Consider the following 17,293-nt stretch of genomic DNA (forward strand, 5'->3'; position numbering starts at 1 on the left):
ATCGATTACTGATCTTTGCTTTACAGACGATTATTTACTTTCTTTTATAATCTGTTTCATGTAGCATCTGCTTGATATCAATTAGCGATCCCTTGTACGATTACGATTGTAGGATTTTTACATGTAAATGTAACAATAGTTTGCACATTAAATTATCTGTACTAAACGCTATAGCTTCAACGTTATCTTCTTAATCTAGATTCCTTAAGTTCTATATAATTTTGCTGAACAATTTGGGTTTTTCTAAATATGACATAATTTTTGCTGTACATTTATAGTTGTTCAAACATCTTTCGACAGTACTGGATGTTTTTAACTTTTTCGTGATATTATTGTGAACGATGGACCATTCTATTAGAATGTGTTTAACATTAAGCTCAGTGTTACAGCTAATACAAAGTGGTTTATCTGTTTTTAGAGAGTTTGTTAGTTACTGGAATTTCATCAATTTATGTGTGAATTATCACATTTATTTTCGCGGAGAGTTTTAATTTAGTGTTTGTATAACTCCTTTTGCAAATCACTATTAGAAAGTTAGAATAGAAGGGATTTTCTTTCCTTGATTATGTTGGGATTGTCGATAGAAATTATATAAATCTTTTCTATCCTCAATTTTCAAAATTTTAATTGCGAGAAGAACAATGTAAATAGTACATGATTCCATTGAAACTGAAATTGAAAAGTATATTTCATTTTTTATTTTTATTCATTACTCACATTTCCAGTGACTGTTATTTACTATTACGAGAGCCTGAAATAAGAGAACCGCATCAACAATGTAGACTGGAATTACGATGTGTATCGGTTATTCAATATTTGCATGACTAATGAAGCACAGGCTATTTTCCTGTTTTCTTTTTTTAAATACATTTTGTGTATTCGATTTCTGATATCATTTGGCCGAAAAAGCTTGAGACACTCTGTTAAATATTAGTCTGTACATATTCAGTAATTGGACATAAATTATTCCGCCGCAACACATTACGAATAACAAGAACCGCAATTAGGTAAACAGACTGTCGGTTTTTCCAACGATTTCGTGGCCCTATTCGTTGCAATGGTAGATTTTCAAGTGCATTAGCAAGAGACTCGCGAGATTAACAACGTTGATGACGCTCCTCCATATGAATACTCGATTGTCCGATAATTTATGCCGTTGCGTAAACTAGCCGATAGAAATATCAGCGGAGTATGCGTCGGTCGAGACACAGGGAAAAATACACAGGTTAGCGGTTTCTCACGCACCCGTGTCGCGGTGCTTAATAGTTTGTCATGCGCGATGTGCACCGGATCACCTGGAAAATATTTTCCGAAAGTAATCATTCGCTGATCTCTGACTTTAAAATTGAAAACTGTGACAAGATTGAAGGAGCACCAAATTATTAAAGGGAGAAATCAAAATGTACTTAGATCTTACATTTTGCAATTGATGTACATCATTTTTATTTTCCATAAAGATCCGCAATCTAGTAATTAAGGTCACGGTTCTATGCTCCATTAGATAATAAAAATTAGTATTTTTTAATAAATTCTCTAAAAAGTTAGTCACTTCTTCGTTTCCTTCGATCGATTACTCACGGCTGCTCGAAAACGAAGGATCTAAATGATCGAAAATTCATAATCTCTTCATGGTAAGGAATCGTAGTCCGATCGGCGCTAATGCGAATTTAATTGCGCAATTCAGTGAATTTCCTTCGCTTTTGTGATTATTAGGTTGGTGCATATGAAATGTCGGATTTTTAAGCGAGTATATAAAACTGCATATCTTTTTTCAAAAGCTATTAATTTAATCAAAATGTGCCCCATTTGTTTCAATACACTTTTCCCAACGCGAGTTTAATTCATAAATGTCTGTCTTCAAGAAATTATGATTTTTCGGATCAATAAACTATAGTATGGAATTTTTCAGACTGTCTCCATTTACATACTGTTTAGCCCACATAAACTACGCATACATCGTACAAAACAATTGCGAAATTAAATGGAGTAAAATATAAAATTTTATAAAATATAGATCTTTCGCCAAACGACTTTCGCTATTTTAAACATTTAGGACAGTTCTTACGGGCTAAATAGTATATAGTATTGACACAGGCTAAATAGTATATAGTATTCATATGCACCGACCTAATAAAATGCACTTTATCGCATAAGATAGAAATACTATAAGCCAGAAGATTTATTTCAGATTTCCAGTGGCAGTGGCTTCGAGCGCAAAGGGTTAATAGTCTCTAACGTCCGAGAGGTAGTGGGGAAGTTACGAAAATGCGGTAAAATGCGAGCGCGTGATTTTATGGTTGTGACTAGTCTCAATTTGGAATCATACAATTCAGAGCTGTTCAATATGCTTCGCGCGGTGGGTAATAGAACAGCCACGCGCCGAGGGCGAACCTACTGGCAACGTAGGAGAGCTGACGTCGGAGAAGAAAAACTCAAGTGTTTACGTTTTTCATGCTAGGGTTCATTCTACTTCTCTTAATCCCGACATTATTTATGACAGGTCGCTGTCACATTTTTCAGCCGAATAACGTATAATGACAACACTGTCCTAAAACTGCGCAAAATCTGCCCGAGCTTTTACGGGCTAAATAGTATATAAATGAAGACACTCTGAAATATTCCATATCAGAGTTTATTAATTCGAAAGATCAGAATTTKTTYAAGACAGGCATTTCTGTATTGATATCTTGTTGAAAAGGGTGTAGTAAAGCAAACGGGGCATATTTTGATTAAATCAACAGCTTTTGAAAAAAGATATACAGTTTTATATATTTACGTAAACATCCGATGTTTCATATGCATCAACCTAATACAAATATTGATTGCAGGCTGTCCGAGAACTGCTGACTTTTCGCTTCTGAATCGAACAAAAAATGAAAGAATTAGCAATATTAAAATTAAGTTATTACTATTGCTACTTCAGAACAGATTAGCATAATCTTGCATAATAAAAATTCAAAGATCTATACTGATCTTGAGAAAAGTGTACTATACTAATTATAGTGACACCATCAGTGTCGTCGAAATATATAATTTCTGTTCCAAGGAGAATTGAAAATAATGCAGATTGCGAACTCGTGTAATACGCAGGTCTCTCTTTCTCTCTATTGTTTGCACGTTTGTGGAAATAGTCTCCTATTGGAATAACCTTATCGTCTGATAAGGTGTCTGGGAACTGAGGGCTTCTCACGATGCACACGAGTACTTGAACATGAGATCGGTGAATCAATAAATGTCTGTCTATTCTCTCTCTCCCTTTTTTTCTGTTCTTTTACTCTTGAAATAAGGAAATTCGTGCAACTTTTCATTACGCAGTTCGATGCTTCCATATTAACTGATGATATTAATATATTCCATTTTCTTATTTTATTATTCTCACGTGTCAAGAAGAAAAAATTTTAGGGCCTCTGAAAAAATGATAGATTCAATGACAAAATTGTGGAATCCTTGGAAAAATTGTACGACCAATAGAAAATTGTTATAAATTGCAGTGTTCGTCAAATAAAATGATTTAACCAAATGATATTATTCTCAATTCAGACTGCGTTACTAAAGTAGACTATTATTCGAAAGTCAAATATTTTTTATTTCAATTTCGTCTTTCTAGTTCGTGCGATTATCGCGTCTGCAGTTGATCTTTCTACAATAGGAGGATAATTTAATATTTTTCAATCGCGTTCAAACGATAGAAAATGATTCTTAACTACGACTTACAATTAGCGATCGATGCGCACCGGCGTTGCACTCCTCGTGTTTATTTATGGTCGGCGAAAAAATAGTTCATGATTACACATCACGCGATGATTCTGTGTCGACAGGTTTGCTCCGCTGTGAAGCACGGGCTGCGAGTGACGAAATTTGTCGTAAGAACACGCTCATAGAATTCTGTTTCAATTCGCTCATAGGTGCTACCGAAAATTCCGATTTAGAATCAGTCACACGCGACGAGTCACGCCAGTGGATATGTACAACATGTCAGCTGCAGTTGCGCTGTGTTTGGTAAAAAAAGGTATCATTGTTGCAATAGATTTGTTGTATTACTGAGTGAAGCTCTCTTGTGCAACAAACTGCAAACGCATTAATAAATTTCTCTGATTCAATCGGAGATTGTGAGCAGACGCTTTATTATACTTGCTGCGTGTTGTATGACCGTGTATATTTGATTATTCTTACAAAGGGTCTCATAAAATTACTTCTTATCTTTAGAGTAATATTGCAAACATATATATTTTATGCATTTGAATATTTAAAATACGGATTTCTATCTGCACGAAACGTTAATTCATTAATTATAAATACTTGACAATTAATTTACTGCAACAAAAATTGACAGGTGAAAATTTATTCTCTCAACGTTCTTGCATTTTATAATATTTTGTGAAACAAGAATACGAGATACGTTGCACTTGAAGTGTAAATCCAACAATTGAGAAAGTTATTTAGGTAGGGTAAGCGCCTGAACGTGGTATACATTTATTTTGGGTGTTACGAGCGACTTACTCCGCGATGTTATCTTTATTATCGACCAGCGCGCATCTCCTTGGGCAGAGTATGTAAGAGATTATCCGGCCGCGTGTGACATAAATAGAGAAATTGTATCCGATTATTAGGATGAATCACGAAACCGTGTGTATGTTGATACCAGTACGTAAATAAATGGCGTGTATTTTCGGAGAAAAATAGAAAGCGTGACCATGGTCAATCGTAACGATTTAATGGCCCTATAGGATGCAAAATGGTCACGAATGAGGCTTTTGAGAAATTTCCTGAGTCCACAGAGGGTTGTGGGATCTTAAAGAAATTTATGGAGTCTATAAAAAATTATAGAGTAATAGAAAAACTTGCAGTAACTTTGAAAATTATGTAGGGTATCCAAAAAGTTGTAGAATCTTTGAAAAAAATTGTTGATTCAATGAAATAATTGTAAGACCAAGGAAATAATAAAATAAAAGGTGTAGAACGTTCGAAAAACTCAGAGGGCCTTTGAACGAAATTGTAGGTCCATGAAACAATTGTGGTACAACAAATTTTGTATAACATTTTTTTCATTCGAAGCTCCGTTTTCGAAAAAATTAATTTTAAAGTTTATTATTCTTTGTAAAGGATTTAGTTGTTATCTGTTCTTCTATTGCAGTTGTCTTCGCCCGAAATAGTGTTTACAGACATTAATTGTCACGCGCTATATATATGTATATTGCGCGAGACACCTATAGTAGAATAGCCGATAACTACATTCTTTACAGAGATGAATAAACTTTAAAGACGATTTTCATGAAAACGGAAAATGTTATACCAAATTTATTTCTTATCTATTCATGTAGTCTATTTAAAAATCGTCCATTTCCATAGTCTATTTGATCGTCGTTATATTTAAAAAGGGAGTCACAGCTAGAAAATTTGCTTGGTAGCAATTCGCTAGTATCTCGCGAAGAGAAGATCGACGAAGAGGGAGTAATTTAGAATACAAAAGACTAGATCTAGCGACTGATCCGATCAAGTAGAAAATGATACACGCGTAGAACCGGGACAAATCTAATCTCGCATTCGTAAAGCAGAAACTCCGTCGGAAAAACAGGGACATCATCGTGTCCCCTCCTCCTCCTCCTCGTTATCTTCGATTCGACCGTTGTTTCGCGAGATCCACGGGTATCGTGGCGACCGCGATTGCCAAGAAACGGGAGATTAAAGGCCCGCGCCTCTGTCAACACGCATTACAGATAATCGGCCGGTTTTTATTGTTGCAATCGCCGTATCCGCGACCGATGCAACCGGGCCAAACAAACAACGAATCGTAAACAGACGCCGCGCCGCGCCAAAATCGAAAAGGGGAATCGCGAATGAGTTGTTGCACTGATAACAGTGTTGTGGTCGATGGAAATCGAAATATTTTGAGGGAATATCGACTAGCCTCGACACCGTGGACATTCCTAGAACGTTCTAGAATCTAACCGCTTCAAGATTACTTTAGATTTTTAGCATGATCCTAGCTATTGGAGAAATTAACACTGAGTATAGTGAAAACGGTGCTCACTGATCAGACCCCGGAATTGATCAGATCTAACTTTCCCCGATCGTCTTTCGTGCTCGAATCATCTTCGACACTTTCTCTAAATAATAAATCCAATTTTATTATTCTTATATAATCATGTACATTAGTCGTATTTAGGACTTGGTAGTTCTAGTGTTAAAATGGAAATGTCCTGGCAGCCGATGTCCTCGAATCGGTTTCTTTCCGCGCATCAGGTCGTAAATCATCAGGATGCGCGATCCTCAAACACTGTTATCTCCGCATTCGTTGATTTCTTTTTTGATTTCTTCCTTCATACGATACTCGTCGATAACGATACTCGAGGACGCGCGCGATCCGGAACTCGTGGCGACCGGAGACGAGAACGTCGAGATAACGATAAATGGGATCGTATCGATAGCGATCTCGAGATCGTGTTCATTCACAAGGTATTCCGCACGCGGCCACGTGTTCACCGGCTGGCTCTATTACGTGTGCGGTAATATATTATCGCGGTTGCCTTAGCCAAGCCACTTCCTCGGTTCGCGCACAATAAAAGTCGTGGAAAAACACGAAGTTCGTCAGCGGTGGCATTGATTGCTCCTCGAAATCGGATGCGTCTATGCGCGTGGCTACTATGTTTGCTGCGCATGCTACTATGTTTGCGGCGCAGCTTTACGCGCTGTTGTTTTCACTCGGTTCATAAATAATAGATTTTTCTGCAATATAAAGGCTCCTTTACTGGCGCCAGAATTCCATTTTCTTAATATTATCATAATTTATTTATTGATTTACTTGTCGATTTATTTATTAGTATATTTATTAATTTATTTATAAACAGATTACAGCTGTGAATTGTAAAGTATCCTCTGGTGTAAGTTGGATTGTTTTGCAACGACGCCGGAGATTTGATTTGTGTCGGTCTTAATATATCTGCCAGAACCGTTGTCATCCTCGCATCATTGTTTTATTCCCAGTATCATGCGCAAAAATCTCTACCACTGTTTTTGCGTAAATATTCAAGAGTGTAATCAAATGTAAAGAGCTACACTTTTAAATGGCACTGTGAAACAATGTTATTGCATCGACGAGGAATTTAGTCTTTTAAGAATTCAGAAACATGTCACTGTCCTAATTCAATACTGAGACATTTAAGAAGAAAACATAACTTCAAAATATACTACTATTTCATACGAAGTAATATTATCTGGATAATGCAGTACTATACAATTATTATTAACAAATTCATTTATATCTATTTTTATATTTATTTTGTTTTATTTCTTTAATAATAATTTCTTATTCTCAAGAACCAAATTATTATTGGGAAAATGAAACTTTAAATGCCTTGTTTTCAAATTTATTATTTACAAATATCTAAGTCGGATAGGATCACGATCGATATAGCGTCTCGGCCCAGGTTTAATCGCGCGCGCTATTCTTACTTGTTAGAACGGCCGCGGTCTTAACAGTTCTATATGTCAACAACAGGTGTCATCGAAATTGACATGTCTTATTACGGATTAGATTTCACGGGGCTTCTCGCGATAAGGAGATCGCCTTTAAATAGCCTCCGATTAATTGCGACTAACTTCGGTAACCGACCAGGCTATAAAAACAAATATTTCGTTTGTTTTGGCTGTGCTTTTGTTGCTCCTCGCAAGTGCAGTGGTATCGTTCAAAAGATTTGTTTCAGGTTCCCGATTACAGTTCTATATATAGATTTATTACCGCAGTATGCAGAAGCGATTACCGCCGAAGATATTTCGCACTAAAATTAAAAAGCGATAATCGCGGAGGTCCGTGCTGCTAGAGCACTCTGCTCACGATTAGGCCGGTGATTGAAGAAGCGTAGGTGTAATTATTCCCGACGGATGATCGGACGCTGAAGCGCGATAGTAACTTGCAATTAACATCCTACAAACGCGGCGAAATCGACGAACGAGATTTCTTCGTAACATCATCGGGTAATTGGTACCGTAATTAGTTAGTGCTGTAATTTACTTTGGCGTGGCATTGAGTCTACGCCCGATTAAATTCGTGATCCCGAGGAATGTACACAGTTACTTCCACTTACTATTTTTCCATCCATTAGCGTCTGAAGTAATGAAAAAGCGCGGTGGATATATGGTGGTGGAAAGAAAATTTAATTTTCTTTTACAAAATCGACGCGCGCGCGCGCGTTATCTTTATTATAAGGTAAAATATATGTGCACACTTGCACATATGTCTCTGTATTTATTGCAGCTTAATACAATCAACATTGAAGTAAATTCAAGAGATCATAATAATTTCCTATTGGTATCTTAAATTTAATTAATTTTAAAATTTATTTAATGAAATGCGCGAAGATGTAACTCTGTTTTGCCATTGAAACACTTCGTGTGTCCTTTGACTAGATCGGATAATAAAGAGGTTCTACTGTGTTTCTACCACACCTTGAAACAGACCGCGCACAACAGACTCAACTGCAGCTATTCTGTCTGACCTAGTGCGTTCGAACGTGGTCGTTGAAAGCCCTTTTGTCTCGGGTCTGGATAACAGCCAAGTTCGATTACAAATTTATAACCATGGGCGTGCCAGTAACTTAGTTTGCGAACGCGTCCCATCCACTTCTGCACACGTGCTCATCAGACTTTTACGTCCGTCCGCATCTCATTTGAAGAATGATTAATAGACTGCGAATTTTATGCATTTATGATAAAAACGAGTATTCGTAATGACAAATGGTAGAACGATTAAAAATATTTATTAGTATCGGTACGTCTCTTTCGATCTCCTAAAATTCTTGAGGGAAGAATGAAATTTTTGAGTTATTGTTATCTTTTGCATTAGTTGCAGGCTGATACTCATGTATTCATAAAAAAATTATAGTACAAAAAAATTTTGAATAAAAATTGGCTGATTTTGATTAATGATAAGTAATTGAAAAAAAAGAGAAATGTAATTGTTCCTATTTAGAAACAATGATGTGAATAGTTCAAATAAAAATGGGTCAGCGACAAATCTGTCAGCGATGTTATTTGTTTAGTCTATAATCAGTCGACGTACCAACACGTGTAAGTCAGTAGCTTTAATTTCATTGTGGAATCCGAAGCACGGATCGATTATTCATCGGACGTAAAAGCGAAGAAAGTTGGTTTTAGTCCAAACATGCTTCGTTGGTACGCGTGCAAATGTATGACTGAGGTCAGAGAGCACGTTAGATCGCGGCCATTCTAGAAAAGTCATCGCATGGTCACGCATCCGTCCGAGGTTTGCACACGTGCGGTTAGGAAACGCTTACATGCTGATCGAGACTAGGATTTGCAATCATTGAGGTTTGCCAGTGTCTAATCGAACGTTCCCTAGGTATAGCCATTTTTGAGACTTAGCTTTTTATTTTTACGAGCTTTTAGTATCTAGTTTATAATCCTTGCGGATTTCTAGCGTGAATTTTTGGTTGCTAGGCTACGCTAATTCTGTCCTTCTCACACCTCGAGAATTCGATACAGTTTTTACAATTTTTATCTTATCGTTTGATACTGGGCTACACTAATTTTAATCACTCGTCTGATATAGACAGTCTGACTCATGTCTGACTCACGCGATTTCACTCCAAACTTTTGGTTATTTTGGAAAATTGTAATCTACAGGCCCGATTATCTAGCCAGTAAAAGAGAACTATCTTTTGATAAGTTACGTTGCGAAGATAATGCTTAACGGTCTAACCGCAGCCAATGTTCTAATTTTTCGGTGTGAAAATGTTGGTTGGATTTGCTTGTGATGCAGATCCGTCTTAAGGATTAGAGTAGATGGATGTAATGAGAGAAAGAAATGAAAACATAAACAATTTTTTTAATTAAAAATTAAAAATGCTTTCAAACTTAAAATTTTGTTCATTTCAGCTTTTCCTTGTCTTTTATTTTGCTATTTTTTGCGAAACATTGCAAGATTTATTACTGTTTATAAATGAAAAGTAGCAATGCACTTATCCCACTGCTAAATTTTCTCCAATCTCCAAATCCTTGCATTAAATGCATTAAATACATTTCTAGTATCCTAGATACAGATAAGATTACAGTTGAATTATTCAATGTATTTTAACAAAAATATATATATATATATATATATATATATAAATGTAGTTGAACAAAAATGTATTCCGATAAAAATATATTTTAGCAAAAATATTAAGTAATTTAAAATATAATAAGTTCACTGGTCTTCGTTTAATAACGTCTACATATGTATCTTTCCAGTGCCGGAGGTCTCGTAACTGCGGTAGCACCGGTAGTAATCAACGGAAATGGCGTCTGGGTCGGATGGCCGGGGATGCACATGGAGAACCCTAATGAACCGATTCCCGAGTCCGATCCTAACGATCGTACGCCGACAGCAGGCTTGTTGTCCCGCAAGGTAAGTCATCTCTTCCTTCGTTATTCGTTACATAGCTTTTACTCTGTGACATTCGGCGATTTAAAGAACCATGGCGAGACGCTAACAGATGATGTTAAATTGGATACGACGAACCTGTAACACTTTGATTGTCGGGCCAACAATCTCAAAAGTGTCATAGAATTGAAGTGTTTCATCTATTTAAATTGAATTAAAATTTATTTAAACTTGAAATTAAATTTAATGAATAATAAATTGAAATCAAAGTAAAATTTAAATTAAAATTTACATTAAAAATTTGTAGTAATATGATGTTAATTAATTTTGTACTATTCATAAGTTTTACGGATAATAATAAAATGAAGAAAATGTGTTAGATTAGCAGAAAAATGAATATTTGAATCTAATGAAATAAATTCGTTATCCGCATACCGCTTGAAGAAGAAAAACGATCGTTTCAGCGTTAAAGCTAGAGCATATTCCTATGCTTATTTTCGATCGCGCTAAATATAATTTCCGCGTGGTACATGACGCCGCGAGATCGTCTCAATCAACATGATATTTTATATAAATGTCCCGGGATAAATTGTTTCGCGTTAATATTTGTTTCCTCGAATCGTTTCGCTCCGGTCTTCGATGACCTATTTCCGACGATTTCATAAATCCTAAGATGGCCGTAACTATCCCGCGTGTTTTATGCATTTATGACAAATATGTACGTGTTTTAGATAGGTTTCAGCGCCTGTACAAATTATTTCCTCGTTAACAGGCGAGATTTCTTTAAAAAACTTTTCCATCGTTGCGGAAACTGTCGATCGTTTATCAGCAGTTATCTCTGCGGTGCAGAATCATTTCGACTGCGGAATAATTTCGCAAATAATTCGGATTACGCTCGATGTGTACATCACTCGGCGCGAACGCATTCTCACGCGGTTGTCGCGTGGACAGTGACGTTTAGGTTGTTCGCCACGCGACACGACGATTGCGGTTCACCGGTAGCTGCTTTGACCTTGGCATTGATAGTTTCAGTCGTGCCTCGATGTCACGGTTGACTCATTCTTTCCTGTATTGCCGGTAATGTTCCATTTAGATCGTGTTACCGAAAAATATTCCGTCGTACGATTTACCACCGCAATCATGCTGCGGAGAACCACGTATCTCTGACTCGTTGAATTGCAAAATTTACTTAACTATTAGGCGACAATATTCTGTTCTTCGTACGTATTGATAATATTAACATTATATTGGAAGGTGATTTTGAGAAATTTAGCAATTTTCGATACGACCTCACATGTAAAGGGTTACAGTAGGTAAGGGTTACATTAAACTTAGAATCCAGAAGTGCTATTTTAAAGTAGGTGTTTCAAACTCTGATCTAAAAAAAGAATTGCAGCTTTAGAAGAATGTTTTAAGTTTTCCAAAGTACGATTTGGTTTCGACCAATGGACCACTTCAGCCACCTTTTGTGGCCACCAAGTTTCCAATGACATTCACAGACTAAACAAATTATTTCTACAAACTGTAAAAAAAACTTCTCGTGATAAGGCGTTTACAAAAAGAAGATCTATTTCTCGCCTGACAGCATTACTAGAAAGTGAGGAAGCTGAAGCAGAGGTTAAATTGCGAACAGGGTTATCTGAAGAGATTCATTAAAGCTCTTGCAATCCCAGTTTATTTAGACATCGATTAGAAAGTTCAGCATCCAGAATTTCGTGTTTTCGGTATCGTAGCAATTCTTTCTTTTCGATCTTAGCGATTCTCTTCGTTGAATGAAGGAAAATGTTCGTAATTCCAATGCTCCAATTGACAGCGTGCCTCCCCATAATTCGAGCGATCGTGTCTACTGATAAACGATCGTTTTGTTTGCCTGTGCTTGTGCTATCAGTTTACAAGTATCGTTCGAAGAACTTTCACTGCGAGTACAAAAATTGTACTCGGGTTCTTCCATTGACAGTGGAATCAGTATTGGTTCGAAGAATTATCGTGGTCAGTTTTTCCTTGTTCAAGTCTCGTTTTATTTGTTTACTCACAGGCTGTCGACCTTATTCAACGATATGATTAGATCGTATACATTGCGAGACAGACGGTTTGGAAATATTGATTAAAAGTATTGTTTACTAAAATATTTATAATATTAAAATATATTATAATGAATAATATGTATTATATACATGTTAACTTCTAATATATATATAGTTTATAGAATTACATTTATTAAAAGTATTTACTAAAATTATTACAAAACACTGCCTCAATTATGATCTCTTCTTGAAGCATTAGGACAAATAATGCAATATAGAATAAAGAGAACATGTGAAATTGGATGTAAAAATTTTGTCCATATTTTTGAAATTTCTCTTTTACAAAATCGTCTAAACAAATACTGTCTTGTTAAGTAGCAATTAGCTGTAACAAAAAATGTTTAGTCGAACACGGGTGTTTTAATATTGGCATCCGAGTTTTATTGTATTTAGGGACAGTGACATTACTAGACTGTACCAGTTCGTGGAGCACGTGTGCAAACCTCTTAATCGCATTTTTAACGCGCAAGGAAAACGAATATAATTCTTTTTGTTACGTTGTAAGACTGTAGATAGCAGATAAAACACAAGTTATCTTAAGTACGTGTAAGTAAAAGTATAGAAACAAATAATAAAATATGAGAGTGTTCGAGGAAGAAACGATTAGAGTAAAAAAGTAAATATGAGAAAATGTAATTTTACAGTTTAGGTTCAACTTCGAATGTTAAAGTAAATATATTTTTCTTCTATAAATTGGTGCCTAAAATTTTTGGAACTTGAATTATTATCAAGAAAATTGTTAACATTAAAAATGTAGTCAATTAAAAGAGAGAGAGAGAGAGAGAGAGAAATGAGATTGAGTATACGATTTATTGAACGGGTCTGCTTATGACCAACTGCTTCTACTTACACACGCTAATGCGTAACGCTATATTTTAGTGATTCACCGAAGTCTAAAAATGTTTCTACTCTATTCATAGCTTCGTGTTTCAGTGCGCTGTAGTCTACCGCTTGTAAATACGTTCCGATTTATTTTCGCTATTAGAAGACTTTAACCGAAAACTACAATTTCATACGCATACGAATATGTTACACAGTATACGTCTAACTCATATTAACTTATATTTAAGTCATATTTTCGCGAAGGAATTTATCTATTTCTCTATATAGATCTCGACGATCAACAAAAACTGATCCAAGGAAGCGATCTATATTCTAGTCCGATAAATTCGAGATTCTTCTGAAGCCGGATCGAGCATCAAGATCACGGTTGCCAATTCGTTACCTCGTTGTTAGCTGTTTTGAACTTGACCTCGACCAGCTGATGCTTAGGCAGTCCGAGTTAATCGACGCTAATCATCACCAACCGAATCGTCCAGCATTGATTTAATCGAATCGCGATGCGCCGTGGAATAAATTCAATTCCTCGTGCAACGACTCAATTGCCTCCCCGTTGTCGTCTCGCGTCATTCGTGATCGAAATCGGCCCGTTTCTTCATAAAATATTGCGATGTCCTCATACTCGTCAAAAACAGCCGGCTGGTTGAAAGTGTTCAAAGAGCACGGGGAATCTACGATGATCTCTGATCGAGTGTGACGGTTCTCGATGAAGCAACAAACCTCAGAGTTCGGCTCTGCAAAATAACTAATTTTTCATACGATAATTTCTGTCACACGGGCCGCGATATTGATACAGAGATTTTTTTCCGAGAAACGGTTTCTTGTACACGAGGGAAGCTCGACGGATCTTTACGAGGCGGACCTTGGAAGCGAATCCGATCGATCAAACATCCGCGTGACCTTATTCGGGTATCGCAACGAAGAAATATTGGAGCAACTCCTTAAATGGCTCTCGCTAGGGTCGATCAGCTCGGATACGAATGGATCTGAGGCAAGGATCCACGGTGTCACAATTATCGTGTTGGGAGGTCGTGCCGGGTTATCGGTGGCGTGACGCCGGCGAATCTCCCGGCGATTTATCATTCGCATAGGGATCGCGCCTACGCTCGATAAATGGTCCTTGCGATTAGGGTGGTCATGCGTTCCGATTTTCTCCCATTTTCTTATCTGATTTGCCTGTCGTTAAATTCGTCTATGTATTTTTTCTAATCTATTTCGATAATTCTTTTTTTTTTCTTTTTGTTTGTCATGCGATTTTTGTCTGGAATCTCTATATTTGTTACTATTTTTTTTGTAACAAAGGGTTTTTTCTACTTCCATACATGAAAAGATTATTATTATTATTATTATAATTTTTTCAATACATGCTTCTCGGACCTTTATTTTTTTCTACCGGTCGTCATTCTAGGATCGTCCTTTATTTATTCACGAATTGTTTACGTTTATCTTTTCCTTTTAACTTTGTCGAATGCGGTGTAGCTTCTTTCTGTTGTTTAGAAATTTTGTAGATTCTTTTTTCTTAATATTCAAGATCAACGCGTATTAGATTCTTTAATATTTGGTTATTAATTATAATGCTTGTGCAGTAATTTATATATATCTTTCATATTTATCTTTCTATCTCTTTCATATTTGCTGGAAATGGGGAATACAATTGTTATTGATAAGTGATATATTCTTTTCTGGTATTGCGAAATATTGATGAATCCACCATGATTGCTGCGTATAACTGATAGAGGACGCATGCAATTGATAGACACGTCGAAATTGCACTTAACGGTGCATCCGATGATCATCGACGATCTGGGGACAAGTAGAGGGTTTTCCAATAGGGACGGGTCGACGTTGACAGTCTGTAGCGACCATGTTGTTTTGAATGAGTCGATTAAATCTGTTGTTAACAATTGAGTCGGTTATGCCATATCACCATGTCAAGTTACACAATTGAGAAGCACGCCCAAATGACAAAATTGTATTGTCAAAATGAGTGTTTATTAGTGAAAACGTTGCACCTATTTTATGGTAGACGCGATGGCCCTTCAAAGTCGTCCCTCCAACGTTCGGTGGCCAAATTCTAGACGGCCGATTCGGTAAATGATCAGCCAACACTCGTACGTATACGGAAAGCCAGATCGGCTGAAAACATCGCCGCTGTCCGTGAAAGTGTGCAGGAGAACCCGAGGCAGTCGATTCCTCGCCGTGCACAAGAACTTGGTCTTTCGCAGTCTTCAACTTGGCTACACCTGTACAAGATCCACCTCACCCAGGACCACAGACCAGTTAATGACCACAGACAACGCCGTTTGTTCGCTGACTGGAATTGACCATCAAGATCGTGCGATTTGAACCCTCTAGACTTCTACTTGTGGGGTTTTCTAAAGTCGCAGGTCTATATCGGTAAGCCACGATCGACCGACGTTCTCAAAGTCAACATAGCCCAGGCCATCGCTCAAATTCAGTCGGAGCTATGCGGCAATATCATTGATAATTGGACCTCTCGGATACGTGCCACCGTGCAAAGCCACTGGGGCATTTGAACGATCTCATATTCCATATATAATGGCATACACCGGCTTTTCAATTAAAAAAAAAAAATCCGTTAATACCTCATACACAGCCCATTTTATTCCATTTCAAAATCGACCCGCCCTTACTGGAGAACCCTATAGAAACAGCGTGCGATGGATAGACAAGATCGCCAAGGATTCAGTGATATATGTACATTCTTGATGATTATTTAAATACATGACAATAGCAATCGCGCTTCAATTGTTTTGGCGTGTTCCAAATGGAATAATATAACAATATATTTGATAATGACACAATAATTGAACGTAAAAGTAATATAACAGTAACTAACATTAATATAGAAATGTGTATAAATCTTTTTGGAAATTTGTATCGTAATCTTCAATGCTTCCAGTGCACATGCTAAATAATTTTTATTTAATTCTTCTACTAGTATTACTTTCCTTTTTATTATTTTGTATTGCAATTAAAAAAAATCCTTCTGGTGAATGTAGAGCAATAATACAATTAATTTTCGGCAGCACGCGCGGTTTTAAATTATTTGCAAATTTCTACTTGACATAGACGTGTGATGATTCAGAATGTACACATTACAAGTTCTCTCTGAACATTCGAGATACGCAGGCAACTGTTTCCAATGAAGAAACACATTTCTAAGACCGAAACTGTTAATGATCTTCTTGAAAAGCAAGGAAACGATAAGAGGGTTAACGCTCGTCGATCATTAGCGTCGGTTCAATTGATCGATTGGTCGGTCAACCTAGATTCGATTCGCGTTCGCTTACGTCGCGAATTTCTCGGCGATTACGCCCACGCGGTTCGCCGGATGCTGGTCACGTGGAGCGGCCGCGTTTCGCGAACTTTTCTCGCCAGTTTTACGGCGAACGATGTCGCCAATGCGATCTGTCAGTCAGCTTGGCGGGACCCGAGATAACAAGGATTTCGCTGTGACGCGCTATCATTGACGACTGACACATTTCGATCGCGTAAACGCTAACTGACGGGCGCGAGATCGCGTGGGAGCGAAAAAGGGATGCGGCGAAGGTTTGTTTCTCCTATTGCCTCCGGGAAGCGGCAGAGCGCGTCTTGGAATATTTCAAGATCGACCTTCGAGGCCGCGTGATCGATTTCATGCAAAGTGCAAGGCCTCTCGAACTGAATTATTTAAAGATCATAAACTCAACGAGTTTTTCTCCTGTCATTTTCTGCTTTACTTATAGTAGAATAGTTATCTCGTAATGTCAAGAACGATCCCCGGCTGACCAGGTAGAAGAGTATCGTATTTTAGATGGATTGCTAGAAATCGGAGGTAGATATTAGTTCAATTGTTTCGAATAATTATTTATCTAAGATTATTATCCTCATTAATTCCTTTTTACGATTATTACCATTTCTTTTAGAAGAATATTATACTCGAATAACGATTCTTCATTGTTTGTCAGAAATTATTTTGTCTATT

At 37.0% G+C, this 17,293-nt stretch overlaps 1 protein-coding gene across 5 annotated transcripts in view; it reads left to right on the plus strand.

Annotated features, from left to right (window-relative positions):
* Positions 1–17,293, plus strand: part of Tps1 (Trehalose-6-phosphate synthase 1) — a 36,841-nt gene that overhangs the window by 8,837 nt on the left and 10,711 nt on the right. For all 5 annotated transcript variants that reach the window (XM_078196260.1, XM_078196262.1, XM_078196261.1 and 2 more), the window contains one exon: positions 10,249–10,405. In XM_078196260.1, the coding sequence (XP_078052386.1) occupies positions 10,249–10,405 (157 nt within the window). The remainder of the gene's footprint in view (positions 1–10,248; positions 10,406–17,293) is intronic.

The sequence above is a fragment of the Augochlora pura genome, chromosome 2 (assembly GCF_028453695.1).
Source record: "Augochlora pura isolate Apur16 chromosome 2, APUR_v2.2.1, whole genome shotgun sequence".
NCBI classification, from domain to species: Eukaryota; Metazoa; Arthropoda; class Insecta; order Hymenoptera; family Halictidae; genus Augochlora; species Augochlora pura.